Genomic DNA, 25458 nt, shown 5'->3' on the forward strand with positions numbered 1-25458 from the left:
CACTTCTCACTGTCTTAGGGAAGGGTTTCTGGAAACAGTCTCCGAGATGGACATTTGTGTGCAGGAGAGAGGGAGCAGGACTGGGCAGAGCTGCAACGCATCCTCAGTCCACCCTCTGGGGAGCTGCAGGACAGGGAGGATCCACATGGAGGAAGGGACGAGGCCACACTGTGGGTGCAGACTGCCCCTGGGAGGGCTGCAAGCTTGGGCAAGGCCTATGCTCTGTCCCCCGATTGGCAGAAGCAGCCCCTCCGTCAGCTCTCCAAGGTGTGCCTAGAACCAGCTGCCCCCCCTGCCTGGAATGTTCCTCTCTCCTCTCCCACCTGCCCAGCTCCAGCTGATCCTCCAAGTCCAAGTCCACGTGTCATTCCCTTTATCTCTAAAATCTACTGTCAGAGATACAGCAGAGTACAGGACAGTAGACTGCCACTTGCATAAAAGTGGGGCATCGACTCCCTGCACAGTCAAAATCTGAATATAACTTTTAATCGCCCCCAAACTTAATTACTAATAGCCTACTGTTGACTGGAGCCCTTACCAGTAACATAAACCGTGGATGAACACATAGTTTGTATGTTATAGGTATTATGCATTGCATTCTTACAATAAAGTAAGCCAGAGGAAAGGAAATGTTATTAAGAAAATCATACGGAAGTGAAAATACATTTACTATGCATTAAGTGGAAGCGGATCATCATAAAGGTCTTCCTCCTGATGTTGAGTATTCTGAGGAAAAGGAGGGTGGTCCTGCTGTCTGGGGGGTGACAGAGGCGGAGGGTGGAGGAGGTGGAAGTGGGGCAGGGGAGGCAGCATACTCAGTATCACTTTTACTGAAAAATAAGCTGCATATAAGCGGACCCGCATAGTTCAAACCAGCGTTGTTCGAGGGCCAGCTGTATACACACACACGTTTGCTCACATGTGCACATCCTAAACCTATCTCAGGAAAGATACCTAAGAAATGCAAACAGCAGTTCTTGCAAGATAAGGACTGGATGGGTGGGGGGCTTTTTCTGAGTTTCGAATGATGAAAGTTAACTATTCATAAAATTAAAATAAATCAAATGATTATTAAAAAGAGTTGTTAAATCATTTGGTGGGGTGGGGCCTGGCTGCTCACATTTCTCCATAGGGCCCTAATCACCACTGTCGTGAAATAATTCATGGTGTGGTTATTTATTTAGAGCTCCCCTCCCCCTCTGGCCATAAGCGGGGTGCAGCGGTCTTGCCCACCTCGGGGACCGAGCCCAGCATGCCCCGGTGAGTGTCGGAGGCTGTCTGCAGCCACCATTCTCGGGCTGCCTGCTGTTCTCACCTCTCTCCTTCTCCCACCCCATGCATAAAAACAGCCTGCTCCCGTCTCGGTTTTTGCCTGTTAATGCTCTTTATGATCACTTATGCATCCAGCCTGGAGGCCCTCGCATAATATACCCACCCCGTGCGCACGCCGTGGCTGCATACGGAATGTGGAGGCGTCTGCCTTCCCAGGCCACGGGCCCTGCCCCTCTCTGTGCCTTTCTGGGAGCCTCAGGTGCTGTCCACTAGGTGCCAACTCTGCGCCCTGAGAGGGGCCAGGCCGTAGGCCAGGGTCAGGTGCTTGGGCAGTGGGGAGATGGAACGTGGACAGCTGTTCCGTGTGGCCAATGAAGTCCGACCGTGAGCCTGCGAGGCTTTGGGGGTGGGCTCGGTCAGGGAAGGCTTCCCCGCCCCTGCCAGGGGAGGCCTGGGCTGAAGTGTGGAGGAAAAGGCATTTTCCAGGAGAGAGGAGGCGAACAGCCTTCCAGACAGAGGAACGTTGGCTTGAGTACAGGATGCTGTGAGTTTGGTTACCAGAGAAATACCTGGGAACCTCTCCACCCAGGAGGGAGGGCTGCCTGCCAGGCTGGGGCCCCCTGACTGCTGGGTTTGGCTGCTGTGCCTTGACACCCTGATCAGTCACTCATTGGTCCCCCCAGCCAGTGTCACGACAGTGATCCATTTGCTGTACTTTGTCCCCAGCCTTTACTTGTTTGACCTACCCAGAGTTTCTTTAAACATCTGATGGTTTGCCAACGCTTAAATGTTGGAATTTTTCTAATGAAACGAGGATGTCCAGTTTCCGTTGATTGCATCTGGCAAGTCATCAGCTGGAACTGCGAAAGCCGCTGCATTTGATGAGACGCGTGCCCTGCAGTTCGCCTCGGTCCTCACCTGAACTTCTTTGTTCATCAGGGGTCCTCAAATTTTTTTAACAGGGGGCCAGTTCACTGACCCTCAGACCGTTGGAGGGCCGTTGGAGAGTGTGGTGCACATTCCACACATGCGCATTGTGGGCCTGGGACGAGTTGGCTGCTAAGCAGGACAGGCAGCAGCGGCAAAAACACCCAGCAGGTCAGATAAATGTCCTCGGCGGGCCGCATGTGGCCCGTGGGCTGTAGTTTGAGGACCCCTGTTTCCTACCTGGTCCCTAACGGCATTGAGCTCGTGACTTTGCTGATTCCTAAAGAGACCAGTTAAAGAGCCGGAACATGTCTTTGTTTCGTTCTTGTTCTTGAAACATATTTTTGCTAAATGTGGAATTCTCAGCTGGCATTTACTTTCTCTCTGTACACTGAAGTTACCAGTCTATTGACTTTGGCCTCCATTGTTGTCATTGAGAAACTACCTCCCAGTTTGAATGCTGGTTCCTTGAAGGTAGTCTTCAAGTTCTTCTTCTCTGGTTGCTTTTAAGATATTCTGTTTTCCTTTGGTGTCCTGCAGTTTTGCTGTGACCTGTCTGGGTCATTGGGCTTCTTGAATCTGTGGAGTTTTTATTAATGCTGGGACATTCTCAGTCATTATTTCTTCAAACATTGTTTCTGCACCATTCTTTGCTTCTGGAATCTCAGTGAAATGTCAGTTAAGCCCTTTAATTTTATCCTCCGTGCTTCTCAACCCTCTGTTATAGTGTTCTTCTCTGACCATCTGTTCTGCAATCTGGATAATTTCTTCAATTTTATCTTTCAGTCTGCTAATTCTCTTTTCAATCATGTCTAATCTCCTATAAAACCAATACCTTTGAGATTCTAATGGTCATATTTTGATTTCTAAGACTTCTATTTGATCCCTTTAAAAATTTTCCTTGCTCTTTACTTATTTGCAAGCCTCTCTTGTGGTTATGGAAACATAGTAAACTGGGGTCCCCAATCCCTGGGCTGCAGACTGGTACCTGTTAGGAACAGTGGCCTGTTAGGAATGGGGCTGACAGCAGGAGGGGAGTGGTGGGTGAGCCAGCGAACCTTCATCTGTACTTACAGCCTGAACCCCACCTCCTTTCAGATCAGCGGTGGCATTAGATTCTCAAAGGAGCGTGAACCCTACTTTAAGCTGAGCATGCGAGGGACCTAGGTTGTGTGCTCCTTACGGGAATCTAATGCCTGATCTGAGGTGGAGCTAGGCAGTGATGCAAGGGCTAGGCAGTGGCTGCAAATGTAATAAATGTAATGCACTTGAATCGCCCCCAAACCACTGCCCCTCCCAGCCTTCCTCCTCTGTGGGAAAATTGTCTTCCATGAAACCAGTCCCTGCTGCCAAAAAGGTTGGGGACCACTGATCATAAACATTTTATATGTGCCCAATAATTTCAATATCTGAAGTGTTTGAAAGTCCGACTTTGCTAATTTAGGATTAGGCCCTTTTCTCCTCCTTCTGAGCCCCGGGGGCTGTAAAAATGAAAACCCAGCCTTACCTGGTTTAGTAAATGACCCAGCCACTTGGGTTTCTTCCTTCACTCACTGTTTAGCTTGAGTATTGTTTTTCTTATCAACTCATTTATCCACTTTTTTTTTTCTTTTCTTTGAGACAGAGTCTCACTTTGTTGCCCAGGCTAGAGTGAGTGTCATGGCATCAGCCTAGCTCACAGCAACCTCAAACTCCTGGGCTCAAGCAATCCTTCTGCCTCAGCCTCCTGAGTAGCTGGGACTACAGGCGTGCACCACCATGCCCAGCTAACTTTTTCTATAATATATTAGTTGGCTAATTTTTCTATATATATTATTTTCTTTCTATTTTTATAGTAGAGACGGGGGACTTGCTCTTGCTCAGGCTGGTTTTGAACTCCTGACCTTGAGCTATCCGAGCATCTTGGCTTCCCAGAGTGCTAGGATTACAGGTGTGAGCCACCGCACCCGGCCCATTTATCCACTTAATAAGTTTAAAAACATGCTGGGCTCGGTGGCTCACACCTGTGATCCTAGCACTCTGGTAGTCCAAGGCAAGAGGATTGCTTGGGGCCAGGAGTCTGAGACCAGTCTGGGCAATATAGTGAGAGCCCATCTCAAAAAAAAAAATTAGCCAGGAGTGGTGGCACACACCCATAGTCCTACCTACTTGGGAGTCTGGGTTGGGAGGATCGCTTGAGTCCAGGAGTTTAAGGTCCGAGCCTGGGTGACCGAGGGAGACTCTGTCTCTAGAAAACTAAAAAGTCTTATCTGGTGTTTTCAGTTGTTTGCAACTTTCTGCTGTTCCTGGTGCCTATACCACTTTGTCAGAATCAGAAATCAAGACCATGTAAACTTGGCCTATTTGAGAGCAGGCATTTTTTTCTTGCTATTTATGTTATGACTCTTGTTGATTCCCACTGTGTAGTTTTGTGTTTGGCACACATACTGAGGCCACGTGATAGATCCTCCTTAGATGTTAATTGAGTAAGAAATAGCTGAGTAGGTGAGTGAATAATGAGTAGATTAGTGGATAAAAAGGAAGATCATCATATTACAGAGAAGGAAATTGAGGCCCAAAGAGGCCAAGAGACTTTCCAAAACTATACAGGTACTGATAGCTGAGCCAGCGCTGCGTGAATGAGGCCCATGAAGGATGGCCAGGGCCTGGCTCAGAGCTGGCCCCCTTGACATCCTTATCAATTACTTGGGAAATGATGGTACCAACCAACACCTATTGAACACGGCCTTATGTGGTAGGTGCTTTTTAAGTGCTTTACGTACGTTAACTCAATTCTCACAGCAAACCTGCGAGGTACTTATTATTATTATTATTATTATTATTCCCATTCTGCAGATGAGGAAACTGAGGCACAAAGAGGCAAAGTAACTTGCCCAAGGTCACTCACTGAGTAAAAGTGGCAGATCCAGGATTCAAACCCAACCAAATTTAGATCCAGAGCCCCACGCCAAGCGCTGCATTAAGAGTGTCCATAACTGTGAGTGACAGGTGTGGGTGCACAGGTGTGTAGGGGCCAAGCTCTGGGCAGTTCCTTGGCTACATGGCAAGGGGACCTCAGCTCTTCACTCCTGTCTCCACTTCCCACCCACCCATGCCCACTGTTTCCACCACGCGGGGCCTGAGAGCTGCCAGCTGTGTCTACACGGGGCTGTAGACAGGATGGAAGGATGGAAGGATGGAAACTAAGTCCAGTGGAAAGAGGACTCCCAGGACTCCAGAAGTTTGCCCTCTGCCCAACTAAAAACTAAACACACCCAATTAAAGAATATCCATGCCAGTTAGGCAGACCCCAGGCAGGCTGGGCATTAGGAAAGCTGTCTGACTCTCACCCTCTTCCCTCTGCCCCTCAAACAAAGGCAGCATGATGTCCCTCGGGACGTGCCCAGCAGAGACTGGGGATGGAACCCTTGGTGTGGCCTTTAGCATTGCAAGAACCACACCCTGCAAACACTAGAAGCATGCCACCTTGTGTTTACACAGTGATCATCACTTCACTCATTCATTCATTCTTTCATTCATTATCAGTTCAGTAGACACCAACCAAAGACCTGTGTGTGCCAGGCACTGCTCGAGGCTCTGGAAATACAGCCAGGAACAGGGGCACAGTCCCTGTCCTCAGGGTGCTCACAGGCAGGTGGGAGATGCAGACTTGAGGATGAACAGCAGGTTGGGACACAGTGTCGGGAGTGCTGTGGTTACATCTGCCACGGGGGTCTGGGAACCTCTCTGGGATGTCTGGATTGGGAAGTGCTCCTCCTGGGTTTCCAGCTTGGCTCTTGCTACAGCTTCTCAGGCGGGAACAAGGCCAACAAGGCGGTGTCCCTTGCTAAGGCTACACAGGCGGGCCAGGAGCGGAACCTGGGCCCTGGCTTCAGTGCCAGGAGCCCACACTGGATGGCCCTGGACACGCTTCTCAATTGCACCGAGCTGTAGGGTCTTCTGTTAATAGCGTGCAGCCCCTGAACAGCCCAGAAGGGTGGGGGTGGGGGTGGGGAAGACCACCGGAGAATCAGTGGCCGGGAAGATGCGTCCTAAGTCTTATGCGTTGTGCACACAGTTTGAGTTACTGTGGTTATGATGCCAGGGGCTCAGGATTTGGCTGGAGTGAAGGCAGCTCACGCAGTGCACCTCCCCCACCACCACCCTTAGAGCTGAGCAGGCCCAGGTTCCCAACTCCTAGACTACAAGCAGCAGGGACACGCGCAGAACATGGGGGAGTGTTCTCAGACTCTGCACTCGCGGATCCCTCCACGGCAGGGACTCTGGTCGCCCCTCGGGTGGGAACAGCTCATCTGTCCCTGTCCTCGTCTGTTCATTCACGTATCCACCCTCCATCCACCCACCCGGCCACGCCACTCACCTGCCCGTCCCAAGAAGGGACAAGCCTGAAGTTTAAACAGCCGGAGAAGCTCCGGGGCCAGGGTTTGTCAAATTATTATTTCCTGTCCCGCTAGTGTCCTTTGAGAAGCTCTTGGAAAAAAGGGTTTCCTGGTGGAACAGACTTGGGGAAGGCGGTATCTCCTCCACCACCTCGAGAAGCGTGCAGTGAAGGCTCCTGAGAGGTCCCGCGGGAAAGAAACCTGCTCACGGTTTTTTTCTGTTGCAATGTTCCCTAGACCTTTTTGGCCAAGGAACGCTTTGTCATGGAGTACCTGTAAGCCTCCCAGGGAATTAATGATTCGTGAAATACACTTTGGGAAGCATTCCTTTAAGCACGAAATCTTTTTTTAATTATAATGACTTGCACGGAATATTCATAAGATCTACTATATATCTGCCTTCTTGTGTAGGGATGACTTGCCACTGGGCGCTTTGTTGGCACATCATTGAATGTGTCACCACGAACAGCACCGTGTTAATACAACGATGCATTGTCACTGGTAGGAGCGAGTGAAGGGACTCGCTTCCCTAAGTGATTTTAAGTTCTCACTTTTGAGAGAATGTTTTTATCTTTCCCTTTCGTGAGTAGCAGAAGCTGTTGTTTGCTTCCTATTATTGCCCATGTATGTGGCTGGGATTGCCATGAGTTGAAAACAACAAAGCACCAACCTCATTATAATTGCATGTAAAGTAAGAGTCAACAGGCTCTGAGTGAGGACCTGACCACCTCTCTCTTTTTCTTTATGAGCTTGAAATTGAGTGCATGTATTTTGTGCTATGACTTTTAGCTACTCGAAGGCCTTTGGGGCGAATTTGCTGCTTTTCTTCTATGTTCTGGATCCCTTAGTATATAGGATGTGACCCTATATGTGGAGTGTAACTAAACCCCAGTGGAGGGAAGGCCTTCTGTGAATCCTATGGGGCCGGTATTAGATAAGAATGTTGTTTTCAGGGGCAGACAGTCCTGGGGCCTGAATTGTGGCTCTGCCTCTTCCTAGCTGTGTGATCTTGGGCAAGTTGCTAACCCTTTCTGTGACTCAGTCTCCTCATTTGAGTATGGAAAACCTTCCTCACGTGTTTGTGGAAAGTATTAAATGAGGTTGTGCATGCAAAGTGCTTAACAGAGTGCCTGCCATGCAGTAGATGCTCAGTAAATGGTGGCAAGCCTGGGCTAGGGTGAGCAAGCCAGTTGCCCAGGGCACGGAAACTCACGTGGTACCCTCAGACTTGTGCAGGAGGAGGCAGCACCTGGAGTGAGTGTGTCTGCCCCACGCTGGTCTCCACCCTGGCTAGCAGGACGCTGTCACCCCGCAGCTCTGAGTCTGGGTGAGCACCTGGAAGGCCTCGATTAGATGAGAGAGACCCAGCCCCAGCACCTGTAACTGCCTCCCACCTAGGGCAGCAGGTGAGCCCAGGGGGAGGGTGGGCCGCAGATCACTAAAGCCGCGCCTGGGAGAGAGAGGACTGGCTGAAGGTGCTTGCTCGCCTGGGCCCTTCCAGGACAGGTGCCACCATGGAGCCCCTGTGTGGGGGCAGGGCCTCTGCCAGCTGGGCTGGACCCCTTCCTCCCTGTTAAAACTTTTAAAAACACAAACAGAGGCTAGAACAGCATTTGCATAAATCTCATTAGAAAAAGTGCAAGTTTCATAAATCTTGTGATAAATTAGTGCGATATCGTTCTCAACGTGATGTATTAATTTTAGGGCACAATGAATGGTGCTGTGATCATTGTGGGTAATTATGAGTCTCCTCAAAGAAGAAGTGATTTCTGGAGGGACTTTTCTGGCCTCCTTCAAGGTGGGAGGAGAGGAGGGCTGAGGGAAGGGTGTCTTTCTCACCTGCTTTTCTGGTTGCACCTTTCCTAGTTTGTTCTCCGCTGTCGAAAGGTGAGAAGTTGGATTGGGTCTCTGGCTAAGGGGTGGACGGTGATCATATCCAGGCAGAAGGCGATGGGGTTCTGAAGATAGGCCTCAAGGCCCAGATTCCCTGGAGCCAAGTTATCTTTGAAAGGAGTTTTTAAGGGCTAGGACCTGGGCCCCTGCAAGCTCTAACCAAGCGGTTTTCAGAAATGTGGTCGTGACCAGCGGCATTAGCATCACCTGGGAGCTTGCTTGCATGCAGATTCTGACTCAGACACTCTGGGAGGGGCCCAGGAACCTGCGTTTTAAGCTGTCCTGGTGATTCTGATGCACGCCCATGTTTGGGAATCACTGCCCTAAACCCGGCGGTTCTCAACTTGGCTGTGCGCTGGAATCACTTGGGGAGTTATAACAAAACACACCGATGCCTGGGCCCTGCACTAGAGCAGTTAATTAAAACAGAATCCTTTCGGGCTACGGCCTGGGCGTCCTTAGTTTCAGAAGCTCCCCAGGTGATGCTAATATGAAATCAGGTTGAGATGCACTACTTCAAAGCCACCAATTATCTTTTTTTAATATATATTAGGATTTGGAAAATTTTGAACATGGAAAATAAATTTTTTTTGCTCTGCCTGTGGATTGGCCTAAGCTGAATGTGCCCCCCTGTAGCTAGGGACCCACGAGTATGAACACGTGGGGACCTGGCCGAGGTCCCTGTTCCCTGTAGCAGTGGTCCCCACCCTTCCTGCACAGTAGCATCATCTGGGGATTTCGAACTTTCCAAAGTCCAGCCGGACCCGAGACCAATTATTCGCCACCTCGGGGGTAGCGACACAGAGACCGTTATGGTTTGAAAGCTCCAGGTGATTCCAGTGCACCAAGTTGGGGAATGACTGACCTGCAGCCTTTCTTACACCATAGTTTCCCAGACGTGTCCTGAAGATCGAAGGAGCCTCAGACATCACCAAGTCCCCGGATATCAGTGTCCCAGCTCATGGGAATCACTTGGGTGGTTCTGTTTGTTTTCAAATCCTGATGCTCGACTCATACCTTGAGATTCTGGGGTACGTGGTCTGGGGTCAGTGGTGCTGCAGGTGGCTCTAATGTGTAGTGGGGGCCGAGACCCCCTGGACGGAGGCCTGGAGGAGGAAAGGCCACCCTGGAGGGGGCAGCCTGTTAGTGGAGAGTCACCCTCCAGCCAGCCCCTGCCCTCCCCCCTGGCCACATCCAGGGGACTGCGATGGGTTACACGAGCACAGCCTCGCTCCTGGGCTATGGGGAGTGTGAGCGGTGACTTGTCCTGGAGCTGAGGGCAGGTGAGGAGCACCAGGGTCGCCTCTGAGCAGGAAGGAGCCAGCATGTGCCGGCTAGTGTTTGGATAATCTCCTCGTGAGCCTTTAATGGCCCGCAGTGCTCTGTTTATTTTAATGATAATGTCAAGTTCAATTTGCCGTCATTTTTCCACATTTCCTTTTGTAAAGTTAACCGAACAATTCAATGAATTGAAAAGTTTCAGGAGAAGGGAAAGAACGCCCACCCCACTATTATCACTGTTATTAAATCTGGTAACTACCGTTTGGCTCTGCGAGCCCTGAGACAGGACTTCAGCCCCCCTGGGCCTGGGAGCGGCAGCAAGGACTCAGGAAGGTCAGATAGAACATTCCAGAGCCCCTTTATTCATGGCTGTTTCATGCTCAGGCTGCTATTTCTGGGCAGAAAAAAATATCCAGTCTCCCATGGACCCTGCTGGCTCTGTGGTAGCTCATTCCCTGAGTGTCTCAACCACACTGTCCCCCCGGAGAGCAGGATCGGGTGGCCCGTGCCTTTCTGTCCTCTAGTGCTGAGCACCTGCCCTGAGCATAGTATGTGGCAGACAAGACCTTAATATTGCAGATATTTTAACTTAACTGGACGGGACCTTGATGTGGTGTAGCGGAAAGAACCATCGTATGAGGAGCTCGGGGACAAATTTAAGTGTCAGCTCCACCACCTGCTAGCAGTTCAGCTGGGTGGCCCTGGTCTTGTCACCAGGCCACCCAGCTCTGGTTTCTCCTTTGTAAAACAAGCTTGCCGGCCACACCAAGAGCGCAGACGTGTGGCAGACGTAAGCTACCTCTTCCCTGCTTGCATCACTACTAGATCGCAGCGTTCTTCCCTGCTGCACGCCTCCACGTGATGCCCAGAACCTGTGACCTACCTGGGGACTGGCATGGGCACCTGCACTTCAACCCAAGGACCTCTGTGCTTTGGCCATTGACACCAGCCCTCTCATGGGGAGAAGGGGAAGCTCAGAGAGGTGGATGATTTGCCCACGGTCACACAGCCAGTTGCTTTGGCTGAGCGTGAACTAGGGCCAGCCACGTTGGTTCTGTGCCTGGCCGATTCTCTGAGTCTTAAGAGAGGGAATTCCCTGAGGCTGCCTTGCTCCCAAAGTTTCTCCTGTGTCCCAAGCTTCCAAGCCCCTGTCCTTGGACTCTATGGAGTGCTTGTCCTGAGGCTCTCAGCCCCTGGACCAGACAAAGGGCAAGGACACAGCTCTACAAGTGCCAAGTCTGCAAACGGCCCCAAGCCCATGCATGGGGTTGTAGGGGCTCAGTGCCTGCCACCAGGCCTGGCTGCACTCAGCAAGTGACGGCCCTTGTTTGCTAGGTTGTGCTAGAGCCAGAAGAGCTCCGGGTTTCTAAGAGTCAGGGCCAGGTCCTTCAATTATTGGTATTCAACATCTGATCTTTCCTCTTGGGTTTATTAATTTTAAAAAAGGGGTGTGTGACATGAAAGGAAATCAGTATATCAAAGGGACATCTGTACTCTCAGGTTTGTTGCAGCACTATTCACAATAGCCAAGATATGGCGTCAACTTCAGTGTCCTTCAAAGGACGAATGGACAAAGAACATGTGGTGCATGGACAACATGAAATACTATTTGGCCGTACAAAAGAAGGAAATCTTGTCAGTTGCAGCAATGTGGATGGAACCAGAAGTCATTATGTTAAGTAAAATAAACCAGGCACAAAAAAACCCAGATTTCACGTATTTTCACCTACATGTGGGAACTGAAAAAGCGGATCTCACGGAGGGAGAGAGCAGACTGTGGTCGCCAGAGGCTGGGAAGTGTATGGGGAGGCGGGGATAAGAGGGGATGGTTAATAGGTACAAAAATACAATTAAATAGAAAAAGTTCTGGTGTTCGACAGCACAGTAGGGCGACCATAGTGAACAATGATTTATTGTATATTTCAAAAGAGCTAGAAGAGAAGATTTGAAATGTTTTCAACACAAAGAAACGATAAATGTTGCAGGTGATGGATATCCTGCAACAAATACCCTGCTCTGATCCCTGCACCTCGTGTGCATGTAGCAAACGATCACACGTACCCCAGTGTTTATGCCACCAGCTCCTCTGGTGTGTATTGTCTTGCTCTGTGTAATGCCCCCTTCTTCCCTGGGTTAGCTACCCCTTGGCTAGCCAGGTGCATGCTTGCCAGGTGAGCGACAGCCCCTCCTCTGACTCTCAGGTGAGACTGGCATCTTGCTGGCGGGTGGTCAGGGGGCTGTAGGAGGCCAGGGTGCTGGAGGGGTGCCCCCACAGTCCCTGCCCCAAGGTGCTCACCTCCAGACCAGCGTCCAGGGCCACCTGGAGGCCCCCACAGGGGTTAGTTGCTGTGGAGGAGAAGAAGGCTGTGTTCAGCTTCTGGATTCGGGGCTGGGATAAAAGGCTTTGTGAGAAAAGCTTTAAGGGTGGTGGAGAGAGGCAGACTTGGGTTGGAATCCTGGCTCTGCCGCCTCCTGGCTGTGTGACCCTGGGTCAGTCACTTTACCCCTCTGAGCCTCAGTGTTCTCACCTGTGTAGCAGGGATGGAGCCCCTCTGTGTAGGGCCATCGTGGGGAGTAAATGACAGAGTGAATGACCGAAGACCGTTGAGTGGGGTGTCTGGCAAACAGTGGTGCTTAATGAATGCTAGTGACCTTTCCCCAGTCAGCTCATGCTCATGACTCTGAGGATGGAGTTGCAGGGGAGAGCAGGTGTGAAAATGGCCTGTGGGCTTTAGAGACAGGGACAGTTCCCTTTGTCCAGGGCGAGGTGTTGGCCAGTGGAGGGCGGGCTTGGAGGCCGCCTGCCTCCCAGGAGAGCGGGGGGCCAGTGTCCCATCTCGGTCTATCCCCTCTGGCTTCTCCCAGGCGGGTATAGGCAGAGCCTAAGACAAATAACAGCTCCCCTGAGGTCAAACCAAGTTCAGGACCCATGGGGGCTTAGAGAGAAGGAGGCTGGCCAGAGGCAGGAGAGTGGGGAGGGGGAACCCAAGACGAATGATGAGATTATCCCCAGGAATCAAGGCACTTAACTGGCCTGTCTGGTCCCGGAGGAGAGACAAATGAGATTGCAGGCTCCAAGGCCAGCTCGGGCTGGGGGTGGGGGCATGCCAGGGGGAGGGGGAAGGAGAAGCCCCTGGCTCTGGCAGAGACCAAGGTCAGACCGGGAGGAGGAGGAGGGATGGGGTGGGGGCTGTGTGTCAGGCCACACGGCCATAGTGGGGGTGATTGGGGTGCGGAGTGGTTATTCTCAGAAAACCCTGGTCATGACCCATGGCCTTGGAATTCGGGGTTGGGACCTGCCCTCTGTGTCGCCTTGGCCCAGCTTCTCCCTGAGGCACAGCCCTCTCCCAGCCAGGGCCCTTGTTTCCCATTCCCCAAAATGAGACGGGGCATTGTCTGATTCTCATTTCAGCCATAACTCGTCCCTGCTTCCGAGCTAGCTTGTAGACTCCAAGGCTGATCCTGTCCCTCCTGAACCTGGTAGGGGCAGACTGCTACGCTAGATTCTTGGCCCCTGGAAGGGAAGGGACAGCAGATCATGGCTGGTGTGAAGTCCTTTTAGGTCACAGATTGCAAAAGATTTGCTTTCCCATGCCTTGTGGGATTGATCATAGTGGCTGCATGAAACCCAGTGTTGTGAAGGATTCTGAAGTTGATATAGATTGAACAGAAAAGGGTGCTGTGATTGATTAGTAAGGTCTGTGTGATAAAGAGATGTGCCTGGCCAGCTCCCTGGCTCCTAGGGGATCAGTAGGTAATCATGGGGGTTGGGGGGCAGTGAGGAAGAGGAGAAGGCACATCTGCCAAAGAGTCTGAGAGCAGAGAGGAGAGAGGACTCCGTGGCAGAGTTGGTGTTTGGGGCATGCATTTAAGGCTGGCTGGGATTCGGGAGCCAGTGAGAGAGGGAAGGGCCTTCCAGGCTGAAGGGATGGCGGAGCAGAGGTGTGGGAGCGTGCAGGGGCAGGTGTGCTTGCCGGGTGACACCCGCAGTCTGGCGGGCTGGGCACACGGGTGCAGCGGGAAATGTGAGTAGCCAGGGTGGTTAGGACGTGTTGGGAGGAGACATCCTGGCAAGGAACTCGGTTTTAATTCTCTGGGAGCTATGGGAGGTGCTTGAGCAGGGGTGGTGCCATCAAGGTGTGCTTTAGGAGGGACGCTGCTGCTGCAAGGGGGAAGCATGGCGTGTCCTCTTACGCTTATTCAGAACCCTGTCTGTGTTTGGGAATAAACATAGCTTTCCTCCTTCTCCCATCCAAAAGAAATACAAAGTGTTGCAGCCTGCCACTGCCCTGAGCCTCTGGCCCACCCCTCATCTAGCAGGCGGAGAGCCACAGCTCTCCGTGGGTGGCACGACACCAATCCCAGCCTCGCCCTCTCCCAGATAACAACAATGAGAGCAATAACAGTCATCTCAGCGATCAGCATGGGCCCAGCAGGGCCTCGGAGGAAGCTGTGATTGTCCGCCCCTTGCCTGGAAGAGAGACACGGCCTGCCGCCGAGGGGCGAGGCCACGCAGAACACGTGTCACCAGCCCTGCTCCTCCCCGGGACCTTTGCGTTTGCTGAGCAGATCCCTACCTGGCTTCCGGGGTGGGGCCCACCGCCCCAGGATGGGGGCCCAGCTCGCAGAGGAGGGCACACAGTTCCCAGCATAGGGCACGGGGCCAGTTCCCGAGAGACTCGCCCCTAGCCATTGCACAGCTGTGACCCCACCTGCATCCGAAGCCCAGTGCTGTGGGTTTGGGCGTTACTAAGTTTCGATGAGCCATGCTTTTCCCCGGCCATTAGTGCATGTGATTAAGCATTAACTTGCTATCCACTCTCTTCTCCTCAAAGGCTCAGAGATCTTCGTGACTTTCGGGAGCTGTCTTCTCCTACCACCTCTAGACGGTCGGCAGGACTCAATGACTATTTGTCGAGTGCTTCCGGGGTGCCAGCCCCTGCACTGGGCTTAGGGATACAACAGGGAATGTGGCAGGTCGGGCCGCTGCTCCCATGGGGCTGACACAGGTGTGCTGGTGGCAGGCAGGGCGGTTGGGGTAGGTGGTTAGCAAGTTGAGTGGATAAACAGATCCTTTCAGAGAAAGGACTGTGGAGACAGTCACTTGGGGTGTGGGGACACTCAGGGGTGTCTTGTTAGCTAGACTCTGTCCATCTGATCGAGAATCTGAGGAAGCCCTCCCCGAGACAGTAACTCTTCACCTGAGAAATGAATACCGGGAAAGCGGTTTGTAGTGACCTAGGGTAAGGACATTCCCAGAAGAAGGCACGACCAGGGCAAAGGCCCCGAGGCAGCCATGAACTTGGCCTGTCAGGAGCAGGGAGATGGCCTGTGGGGGAAGAGAGGGCTGAGCCCAGGGAGCCTGTGAGATGCGGAGGATGTGTTATCTTGGGCTAGATCTCTTGGGCCTTGGACATGGGCTGATATAAGTTTTTTTTTTTTAATTGTGGTAAAATATACATAACATAAAACCTACCCTCTTAGCCATTTTTAAACACATGGTCCAATAGTCTTAAGTACGTTCATGTTATTGTATAACCAATCTCTGGAACTCTCTTTGTGTTGAAAATGGAAACTCTGTACCCATTAAGCAACAGTCCTCCATCCTGCCCTCCCCTGCCCCCTGGGAGCCACCTCTCTACTTTCCACCGCTATGAATTTGACTACCCTGGCTGGGCACCTTGTATAAGTAGGGTGGTACTATATACATCTTTGTGTGACTGGCTGTTTTACTTAGCATAATGTCCTCAAGGTTTATCTATGCTGTAGCAGGTGTCAGAATTTCCTTCCTTTTTAAGGCTAAATAATATTCCATTGGATGCATAGACCATATTCTGCTTACCCATTCATCCGTGGGTGGGCACTTGGGTTGCTTCCACCTTTTGGCTATTGTGACTCATGGTGCAGTGAACATAGATGTACAATGATTTAAGTTCTTTGATGTCCTGCTTTCCACCGTGAGGCTAGGCTGGGCTCAGCCTGAGTAGGGTTGGTGTAGAGCGGTAGGGGGGTTACCCTGGCAAGATGAACCCTGAAGGCAGGGGGCCAAGTGCACAGAATCCTCCAGCTGCAATTGAGCCAGGAGCCCTGAGACCGAGCCTTTAAATCATCCTGGGACTGGAGGAGCTTTTCTCTGCATCTCAAATGTGAGCCATAAACCAGGCTGACTTACAGGCAGTACTTACCAGTCCGGTTGTTTATGGCTAGCGTTTTTTTGTGATTGGTTGATGCCTGTTCTGTGCCCATTGTTAAATATTTGAATATTGCTCTGCTATAAACAAACTCCAGCACTTCTAAACCTGGCTGTGCACCAGAGTCTCTCAGAGGGAGAGTAGGGGCTGCTGTTTAGAAGTTTGCACCCTGGGCTCCCCACCAGCCAACCCCTCCGTTCCCAGCAGGGCTGGGAAACTGCATCGTAACAAGCTCCGCAGGGGGTCCCAATGCACAGTCTTAGAGGGTGTCTTGCTTGGGTCTCCCAGAAGCCGACTTGGTGATGGGGATGTAAGTACAAGTGTTTACTTGGGGAGAAGATTACAGGAAACCCAGGCAGGGGAGTGAGGATGTGAGACAGGGAAGGGAAGGAAGCCGTAAAGATGCATTGTCAACCATGTCACCACTGTGGCAACTGGAGATTAATCTGCTGGGACACTCCAAGAGCCAGTGTGGAGCACGTCCCTCTGAGTTATGCCTTTTAGAGGTAGGGGAGCTGAGTCTCTCATCTCTGTCTTCCGTCTTCCGACAGTCGTTGGCGGAGCTCTGCTAACAGAGCTTCGGTTCCCGGGCCCTCCCAGCCCGTGCTGTGTCGGGGAGCTGCAGTCTCCGATGCCCGGAGCCCCTCGGGCAGAGCGTCCCAGGGGCTGGCAGGCGGAGGCCAGGCTGGTGTTTGGGGAGATGGTATGTGCTGAGGGGCAGTGGGCAGGGGGCCAGCAGCTCCTGCTACATGCCCCCCCCCCCCGGCTCCCATCTCTGTCACAAAGGGGTGCCCAGCCCCTGTGAATCAGTGCATATCCTGCTTACCGTGGAAAAGAACTCCAGGCCTCATCCATTACTGGTGGGAATGTAAAATGATGTAGCCACTGTGGAAAACGATTTGGCAGTTCCTCGATAAATTAAACTTAGAATTACTATATGACCCAGCCACTTCACTCCTAAGCATATACCCAAAAGAATAAAAAACAGGTGTTAAAAAAAAACACATGTGCACAAATGTTCATAGTAGCATTACACACAATAGCCAAAAGGTGGAAATAACCCAAATGTCCATCAACTGAGGCATGGTTAAACGTGTTGCATCCACACAATGGAATATTACTCGGCCGTAAAAAGGAGTGGGGAGCCGACACATGCTATGACGTGGATGAACCTTGAGAACATTATGCCAAGTGACAGAAGTCAGACACACAAGGCCACGACGTGTTGTGTGATTCTGTTCATCTGAAATGTCCAGAATCGGCAGCTCCATAGGGACAGGAAGTGGATTTGAGGTTGCCAGAGGCTGGGGTGGGGGCAGGAATGGGGAGTGACTGCTTAATGGGTATGCGGTTTCCTCTGGGGTGAGGAAATGTTGTGGGGTTAGATAGTGGTGACGGTCATACAACATTGTGAACGTGCTAAATGCCACTAAATTGTACACTTTGCATAGTTCAGGTGGTAAGTTTCATGTGATGGGTATTTTAACCACACACGCACCCACACACACAAAAAAGAACTCCAGGGATCCTGCAGCCCCGAGATGCAGGAGACACTCTGTGTTTCCCAGGTGGGAAGCAAACCTAGCGTGTGGCAGGTACACCGAGGGTCACTGCACCAGGAGTAGATCTCCGTGGCTGCTGCTGAGGGCGCTGGGCTGGAATTGAGAACTCCAGGCACCCGCCTCATTTCCATAGGAACGGTGTAAACAAACAGTGGTTGCTGGAACCTCCCCTGTCGGGGGAAGCAGCCCTGCCTCCCCGAGAAGCCAGGGCGGGCTTCTGCAGCGCTGCAGAACAGTACCGGGCGGGGGAGTATGTGCCCAGCTGGAAAATTGCGGGGCGTCTTGTCTTAAATATAATATTAAATCAGCACCTCTAATTAGTACACTTAGAAAAGGTCACTAGCAATTACCTGGGACACAAAGAAGGCATGAGCAGGCAAGAGCCCGTGAGGAATCCAAAAAGGACCATTTTGAGCACCACATAATTGAGGGGAAAATGGATAAAAGTCCAGGAAATTACAGGGTGGGTGACAGCAGCTGATGGCTGCATCCCTGTCCTGCCCAGCTCCCCCCCTTCTTGGAAGGACCCGAGTGTCAGGGCTGGGAGAGCCATTTGGGATATCAGGCCCAGTTGTGCAGCCTTGGCTGGAGGGCCAGTGTGGCCTTCCCAGAATCCGTCCCCTTGGCCACTGGGAGCTTGGCCCGACACCCCCCACCTGGGTTGGGCCCTGGAGGAGGGTGGCAGGTGAGGTCTGCCGTCCAGGAGGTGCAGACTGCCATGGACTCATTGTACTGTGGACAAGCAGAGGCGCCCACGGGCCTCAGTGTCCCCATGTGGCACCTGCCCAAAGCATTGGGAAGTAGCTCAGTGTTTCTCAGAGTTTGCCACTGAAGGTCCCCTGAGGACAATGGAAAGGAAATGTTTATTCCCGGAAGTCAGGGTGGGAGCCTGGAAATTCTTTTACAGCTTTAGGTTATGTCTTAAAAAATAAATGTGACATTCTGCTCCCAATGTTCCTGTTTGTTTTAGTATGAAACTGTTGTTTGTCATTGAGCAATGCAGGTTCTTTGGAAAGATGTGTTTGGTTTATCTATGACTTTCACACACCCCCTTATGCACCATCTAGAGAGAACATTGACCTGGGAATCTGGGAGTTTGGAAGCTTGGGTTTGAGTCCTGACTTTGTTGCTCACCATCTTACTTTGGGCAACTTGCTAAATACCTTCAGCTTCTCCATTTCTGAAATGGGAAGGTTGGGCTCTGAGGTTGCTCCAACTTTGTTCCATGATTTTACTCCTACTTCTCCCGTTTCTCACCTCCTCCCATTGCATTGGATGCTGCTATGTCCTACCCTGTTGTTTGGCTGATTGACCTTGGAGAGGCTGCTTTGCCTCCGTGAGCCTCAACTTGCTAATCTACAAAATGGGTAGAATAATGATTACCACTCAGAGTTGCTAGGAGGATTAAAGAGAGAACCGGTGGGAATGGACCTAGAGTCTAGCATATCGTAAGAGCCCAGTGAATGCCCAGTATCTTTGTCTTCCAAGTTTTGGACTTCCAGTTAGGGTCAGATAGAGTTATGTCTATGGACGTCCCAAATCTTGAGTTCCCGTATCAAGTGTTGAACTGTCTGAGGTTTGGCAACAGATGTGGGCTCTGGGCCTCAAATGCCTGGGATGTGGATTCCATCTCAGCCTCACCAACCATGAGGCCATGGTAAATTACTTCATCACTCTTTGTTGCCCTGTTAAATGGGGAGAATAACAGTAAGGATGGAATTAGATAGATAGTACATGGAAATCCCTTAGCTCAGTGCCTGCCTTATTGATTGGGGCTCAGAAATGTTAGCTATCAGTGTCATGGTAGAACTGTTCTTTTATTTTTATTTATTTGTTTGTTTGTTTATTTTGAGACAAGAGTCTCGCTCTGTTGCCCTGGCTAGAGTACAGTAGTATCATCATAGCTCACTGCAGCTTCAAACTCCTGGGTTCAAGTGATCCTCCTGCCTCAGCCTCCCGAGTAGCTGGGACTACAGGCATGCGCCACCATGCCCGGCTAATATTTTCTATTTTTAGTAGAGATGAGGTCTCTCTCTTGCTTAGGCTGGTCTCGAACTCTTGACCTTAAGCAGTTCTCTCCTGCCTCAGCCTCCCAGAGTGCTAAGATTATAAGCATGAGCCACCACACCCAGCCAGAACTGTTCTTTTTAAAAATTCACTTACAAAAGCTCATTAGCCTTCTTTTCTAGATAAAATGTCTAGAATTTGCAATCCTTCTTTCAAACTTGATCCTCAGAGCTATTTGCTAAATATGTGAGTCAGTATTCGGGGAATAAGATGTCTGTTTCATTTTATAGTGTAAACTGAAACCTTGAAAGAAGTGATTTGCCCGAGGCCATGGTTCTGATCTAACTGCCCCTTTGAGGATCGAATGAAGACTGTAGATATACTCTCTTCAGAAAATGACATGCCGTACACTCATAACATTTTGTGTATAGTGCGTGGGGGTTTAAGGACCTCCTGAAGCAAAGGTGACCAACTGTCCCAGTTTGCCTGAGGCTTCCTGGTTTTAGCACATGGACTGGGAAATGCCTCAGTCCTAGGCAAACCAGGGTGGTTGGTCACCTTACCTGAAAACTACACAGGGAGCTGTGAAGCCCAGAAGAAGATGCTTCTTAGGCAGGGTACAGGCCAAGCATCCTGCTGCCTGGGTGGCCTCTGCCCCAGGCTTTGCTTCCCAGTGAAGGATGACACCTACCTCTCAACCCCTTTCTTGAGGATAGGAACGAGAGCTTGTCACCCAGTTCTAGGCCAGAGTTCCTTATGGCTGAGCTACATCTTCTTAAGCTCTGTGTACTCCAGTGTTTATCACAAGGCCAGCATCTGGTCACTCTGGAATGAATGCCACAACGTTTTGCAAAATATTCTGAATTAGAAAAAGTGCTTCCATTGGCAAAAGACAGAAGAAACCCAACTCAACTGATTTAGGCCAAAGAAAAGGTTTCAGGTGTGTGGGGGGATTGGTGGGGGACAGTTTTATTAGCTCATGTAGCTGAGAAGTCCAGAAGATGGAGCTAATATCAGACACAACTGGCTACAGACTCTCAAGCCATCAGGAATCTGCCTTTCTGTGCACCATTTGGCTCTGTTTTCCTCCTTGTTGGCCTCATTCTAGGGCAGGCCCTTCCTGTGTGGTACCAAAGATGGCTGCTAGTGGTGCCAAGGAGCAACTCCCGTGGAAAGAGAGCTCCTCTTTCCCAGTTGTTCCAACAAAACTCCCAGGGCTGGCTTTGATTGGCTAGTTTAGGTCACATGCTCATTCCTGAACCAATCATCACGACCAGGGAAATGGAATGCTCTGATTGGCTACGGCTGAATTATGGGCCCATCTTGGAACATAGGACTTGAAATGTTGGCCTACTCTCATCAGAGCCACTTGGAGAAGGGGGTCTTCAAACTAAGATCAGAAAAAGGGGTTAGGCAAAAGTTGCAGCTGTCCGTTAGGCACCCAGAACATGGTGAATGATGGTTCTGCCATCAGTACGGCCGTGACAAGTGGGCTAGGGTGGAGGTGGGGAGCCTGGGTCAGAGCCCAAAGGTGCACAGGGGTTCTTGTGATGATCAGGGACCTGCTGGAGGTTTGTTGAGTGGCTGCTCCCTGCTGGGAGCTCGGCCACCTGAGCAAAGTGCTAAGGAATGAACCTGACCTCCCACATTTGCCCTTTGCTCTCTCCCTTGGCTACCCCAGGTTCCTCTGTGACCCAGTTGCTGGCCCGAGACATGGACAATGACCCCCTGGTGTTCGGCGTGTCTGGGGAGGAGGCCTCCCGCTTCTTCGCTGTGGAGCCTGACACTGGCGTGGTGTGGCTCCGGCAGCCGCTGGACAGAGAGGTATGGCTCGCCTGTACCCCTGCCCCAGTCCTTTCCTGGGGGCAGGAGCAGACCCTGGGGCAAGAGTGGCTCATCTTCTTTTAGGGGCCTTCCTCCGAGACCCCGTTCTGACTCTGAAGAAGCATCTTCCTGCCTGAATGGTGTCTCTCTCCAAGGGCCAACGTCTGGACTTAGGATTGGAACGGGATGCTGAGGGTTTCTCAATGCAAGGGGCAACATTGGGTAGACAAGAGGGACAGTGACCCTGGGTTTATCCTTTGCAGAATGGGGCTTTGTGGGGAGTACACAGTACCCTCACCCCCACCAAACGTTCCCCCAAAGGACGTTTTCCAGAGAAGCAGGGATTGACGGCACAGTAGCCCTTAACAAATTAGGATAAGGGTTTGAACACAACCTTAACCTGTGCCCTCTCCTTGCATTTGAGGAAGGGGCAACAGAGATGTCTAGTGACTTGCTCAATATCACACAGCGACTTAGAGACACAGGCAAGACCTCAGGATGCCTGACTTCTCCCTTTTATTGCTCTTTTAAGGGAAGGGTCCATATTCCACACCTACTTCCTCAACCCAAAGGGCAATGCTAGATTTTAGGGAAGACTTTGGATACCTGGTCCCAGGCAGGCACGTTTCTGGGGCAATACTGGAGCCCTCCCACACCCTCTTAGGACCGGGGACCCAGGACCTCAGCGCGCCTCTCTAACTCTGCCCTCTCCCCTCCCCGCCTTTCCTTTCAGACCAAGTCCGAGTTCACGGTGGAGTTCTCCGTCAGCGACCACCAGGGGGTGAGTGTGCCCCGGCCCCCCGCTGTCCTGGGAGGTGTGTTGGGGGGGGCAGCCCCTTGGGCGGGAAGAGGCCGGAGGCAGGGGCAGCGCTCATTCCCCGCCCTTCTCCTGCCAGGTGATCACGCGGAAAGTGAACATCCAGGTTGGAGATGTGAACGACAACGCGCCCACGTTCCACAACCAGCCCTACAGCGTCCGCATCCCGGAGGTAGGAGCTGCCGGGGTTGCCCCTGGGAGAGTGTCGGCCTCGGGGTGTCGGTGCCAAGTCAGCTGGGGAGAGGCAGCTCCGGCTCTCCCGCTGCCCACACCTCCGCCCCGGTGTCAACGCTGGGCAGGTTGGTGAACATGCCGGCACCTCTGGGGATGGAGCCAGCCTGGGAACAGGAGTGGAGAGGGGCAGGTGTGGCACCTCCTCCCTTCATTCACAGCCAAGTGGGGGCCCTGGGCAGGCCGGACCCCAGGCCTTCCTGCTTTGGCCAGAATCAGGTCCCCCCAGCACACAGCGAGCTTGCGGTTCCAGGAAGGGCTTTCCCCAGCCCTGCTCGCGCCCCCACTGTCTCCCGGCCCTGGTGTGTGTACTCTGAGCATGTTTGCATGAGTGCATGCGTGTAAAATCAAGCCATTGCTGGTAATTGAGAAGTACAAATTATTGCATTACAAACGGTTCGTTAATAAGCTGGCTGCTGGTGCCCGATGGCACCGGGGTTCTCGTCACTCGCTGGCCCTCACCCCGGTGGCTGATGGCAGTCTTACAGGGCTGGCAGTTAGTGATTCAAAGACCCTGTAGGTGGTGGGTAGAGAACTTCTAACCGGGTGTCCCCTAGGGCAGCAGTAAAGGGTTGGGATGGGAATAGTAGGTGACAAAACCCTCTGGAAAAGCAGGTTGGCACCGTGGCATCTGAATTCTAACCCCTTAATGTTACCAGCCGTTGGGGCAGGGAACAAAAGAAGTCTTCAGAGAATACCCTATTCAGTTCGTATAGGAGGCTCCGTATGGGAGTGACTTGCCTACTTTGAACCTCCTGACTTCAAGGCTCAGATGCCCTCAGGGGTGACGAGATCTGACTCACGCCACCCGGTCCCTGGCCTGAGTTACTCAGCTGTTGTGCCAGACGGAGGGAAGGACAAATGCTCAGGTGGGGACGCAGCAGAGGCGCTGTGCCCTTCCCCTGTCTGGGGTGGGACAGGAGGGGTGGGACAGTCCTAAGCATGGGGCACGGTGCCCTGAGCTGTGGCCGGAGTGCCCGGGGACTGCAGCTTGGCTCCCGCTCTCTCTCATTTGGAAGTCTCCCTAATTTAATTAAGGGCCTCTACGTGCCAGCCTGCACTCCGGGCCTGGGCTCAGAAACCAAGGGCACGGCTCGGAGTTAATGAGCCTCGGACCCAGTGCTCAGCTGCCGTCCTGGCAGGCGCGGCCGCCCTCTGTCTTCCCTCGCAGGGGCAGCAGGCAGCGGCACTGGCAAGGGGACGCGGGGTCGCGTCCCTCCTCCCCAGCCCTTGGGCCAGGGCCAGGCTTTTCCTCTGTCCTGCTCCGGAAGATGTCACCTCCAACACCCAGCCCTGCTGGGATCCCCTGGGATTCGCCAAAGGCCTCTGCCTCCAAGGAGAGGGCCTCTTCGGTCATTCATTTATTTAACAAATATTTACTGAGTGTCTGCTGTGGGCTCGGCTCTGAGCCAGGTTCTCGTTGCACAGAGACCTGGGAGGCCACAGGGACGTGGAATGGCAGGAGTTGGAACTAGAGGCAGGGGACCCTAGGCCTAGCCCCAGCTCTGCTCCCAGATCGCTGGGTTCGTTGGGCATGTCACTTCACCTCTCTGAGCCACAGTCTTGCTTATCTAATAAAAGTGAAGGGCAGGCAGGATAAAGTGGCCCGCTCCTGCCCATCTGATGTGGGGGGTCGGGGGAGGCTGAGAGGGGCCGGCTGCAAAGGACACATAGTCCTTGGAGCAAGGCCCGCATGGTTTACTTGCTTGTGTGTAAACATGCCCAGGTCACTTCAGTGGCCCGATACTCGATGCCCTACTTGGGGCTGCTGCCCGTGGCCAGTGGGGATGTGGTGTCACTTGGACGGAGGCCGGGCCACTCCTGACCTGAGGTGGCTTGGCACTGACCAGCCCTGGCCTGGTGTGGTCACCTGAGATGGAACTTAGCTGTCTGGCCCGGGCCCCAGCTGGGGTACCCGCACAGGGTCTACTGGCCCCCGGCCCCGAGTGGAGCCCAGGGTTTCCTGCCTGCATTGAGGTCACCCTGAAACCTCAGACCCCTGCCCTTGAGAAGTGTGATTCAGTGGCAGAGGCCCTGCGGGCATGAACAGGGTGACAGTGCAGACCAGAGAAATGGCGGGGCACAGGGTAGGGGCACTGGAGACTCTGTTAGGCATGAGGGCCAGAGGGCTGCGGAGTGATTAGAGAAATCTCAGCAGGCTTCCTGGAGTAGGTGTGTTTCCAGCAGACTCTGGCTGAGATGAGCAGTGGATTCTCCTGTGTTGTGGCGTGGGAAGAGGGAGACCGGAGTCAAGAGGCCGGGTTCTAGTTCTAGCTGTGCCAGCAACTGGCTGGGGAAGACTTTAGACTTGTCACTGCCCCTCTCCTGGCTTCAGTCCCAACAGCTATCAGACTAGGGTGTCAGTCCAGGCCGACATCCCGTGATCTGAGGATGAAACCCAGAAGGAAAGCTCCTTCTTACCCTTCAGTTCCTTAGGGGCTGGCAGAGAAGCTCTCGTGGTCGTCTCAGCCACCTGCACCCTGTGCCCTACCTTCCCAACCTCCCCTCCCCAGCCCTAGGGCCCTAGTGAGAATGGGGTCTGTTGTGCCCAGTACCCAGGGACAGGCACAGGGAACACAGGGAATACGGTACAGGGTGGCAAATCCAGGTCTACATAAGGAAAAACTTTCTAACAATGAGATCCCACCCCCCCGCCGCCCCCCCCTCCCGCCGCCACACATAGTCTACTCCCTGCCTTGCTGAGGATGGACTAAGCTCCCCATCACCAGAGTTAAGCAAGCAGGAGCAGGAGGAGCACTTCTCTCAGCAGCCATCAGCACTGCCTGTTGGGAAAGTGATGAACCAGAGGGTCCCAAACACGCCCCAGCAGAATTTCTTGGGGGACCAGTTAGGGTGCACATTCCCGGGCCCTGCGGTTCTGCATCAGCAGGCCTGGGAGCGCTGGCTCAGGAAGCTGCATTTTAAGCCAACTCCTCTGTGCAGTGAGACCAGCCAGGCTCAGGAAGCCCCCAGGGGTCCCTCCGGAGGTTTGCTGAGGGGTGCTGAGGGCAGCTTATCTTGGATGAGAACTTTCAGCCCTGCCTGGACATGTGGCCCACGGGGACCCAGGCCCC

General features: G+C 52.5%; 1 protein-coding gene across 1 annotated transcript in view; it reads left to right on the top strand.

Annotated features, from left to right (window-relative positions):
• Positions 1 to 25458, top strand: part of LOC105870175 (cadherin-23) — a 298328-nt gene that overhangs the window by 91153 nt on the left and 181717 nt on the right. The window contains exons 4-6 of the mRNA XM_012762567.2: positions 21194 to 21336; positions 22070 to 22117; positions 22233 to 22325. Of these exons, the coding sequence (XP_012618021.2) occupies positions 21194 to 21336; positions 22070 to 22117; positions 22233 to 22325 (284 nt within the window). The remainder of the gene's footprint in view (positions 1 to 21193; positions 21337 to 22069; positions 22118 to 22232; positions 22326 to 25458) is intronic.

Source organism: Microcebus murinus, chromosome 14 (genome assembly GCF_040939455.1).
Source record: "Microcebus murinus isolate Inina chromosome 14, M.murinus_Inina_mat1.0, whole genome shotgun sequence".
In the NCBI taxonomy this organism is placed as follows: domain Eukaryota; kingdom Metazoa; phylum Chordata; class Mammalia; order Primates; family Cheirogaleidae; genus Microcebus; species Microcebus murinus.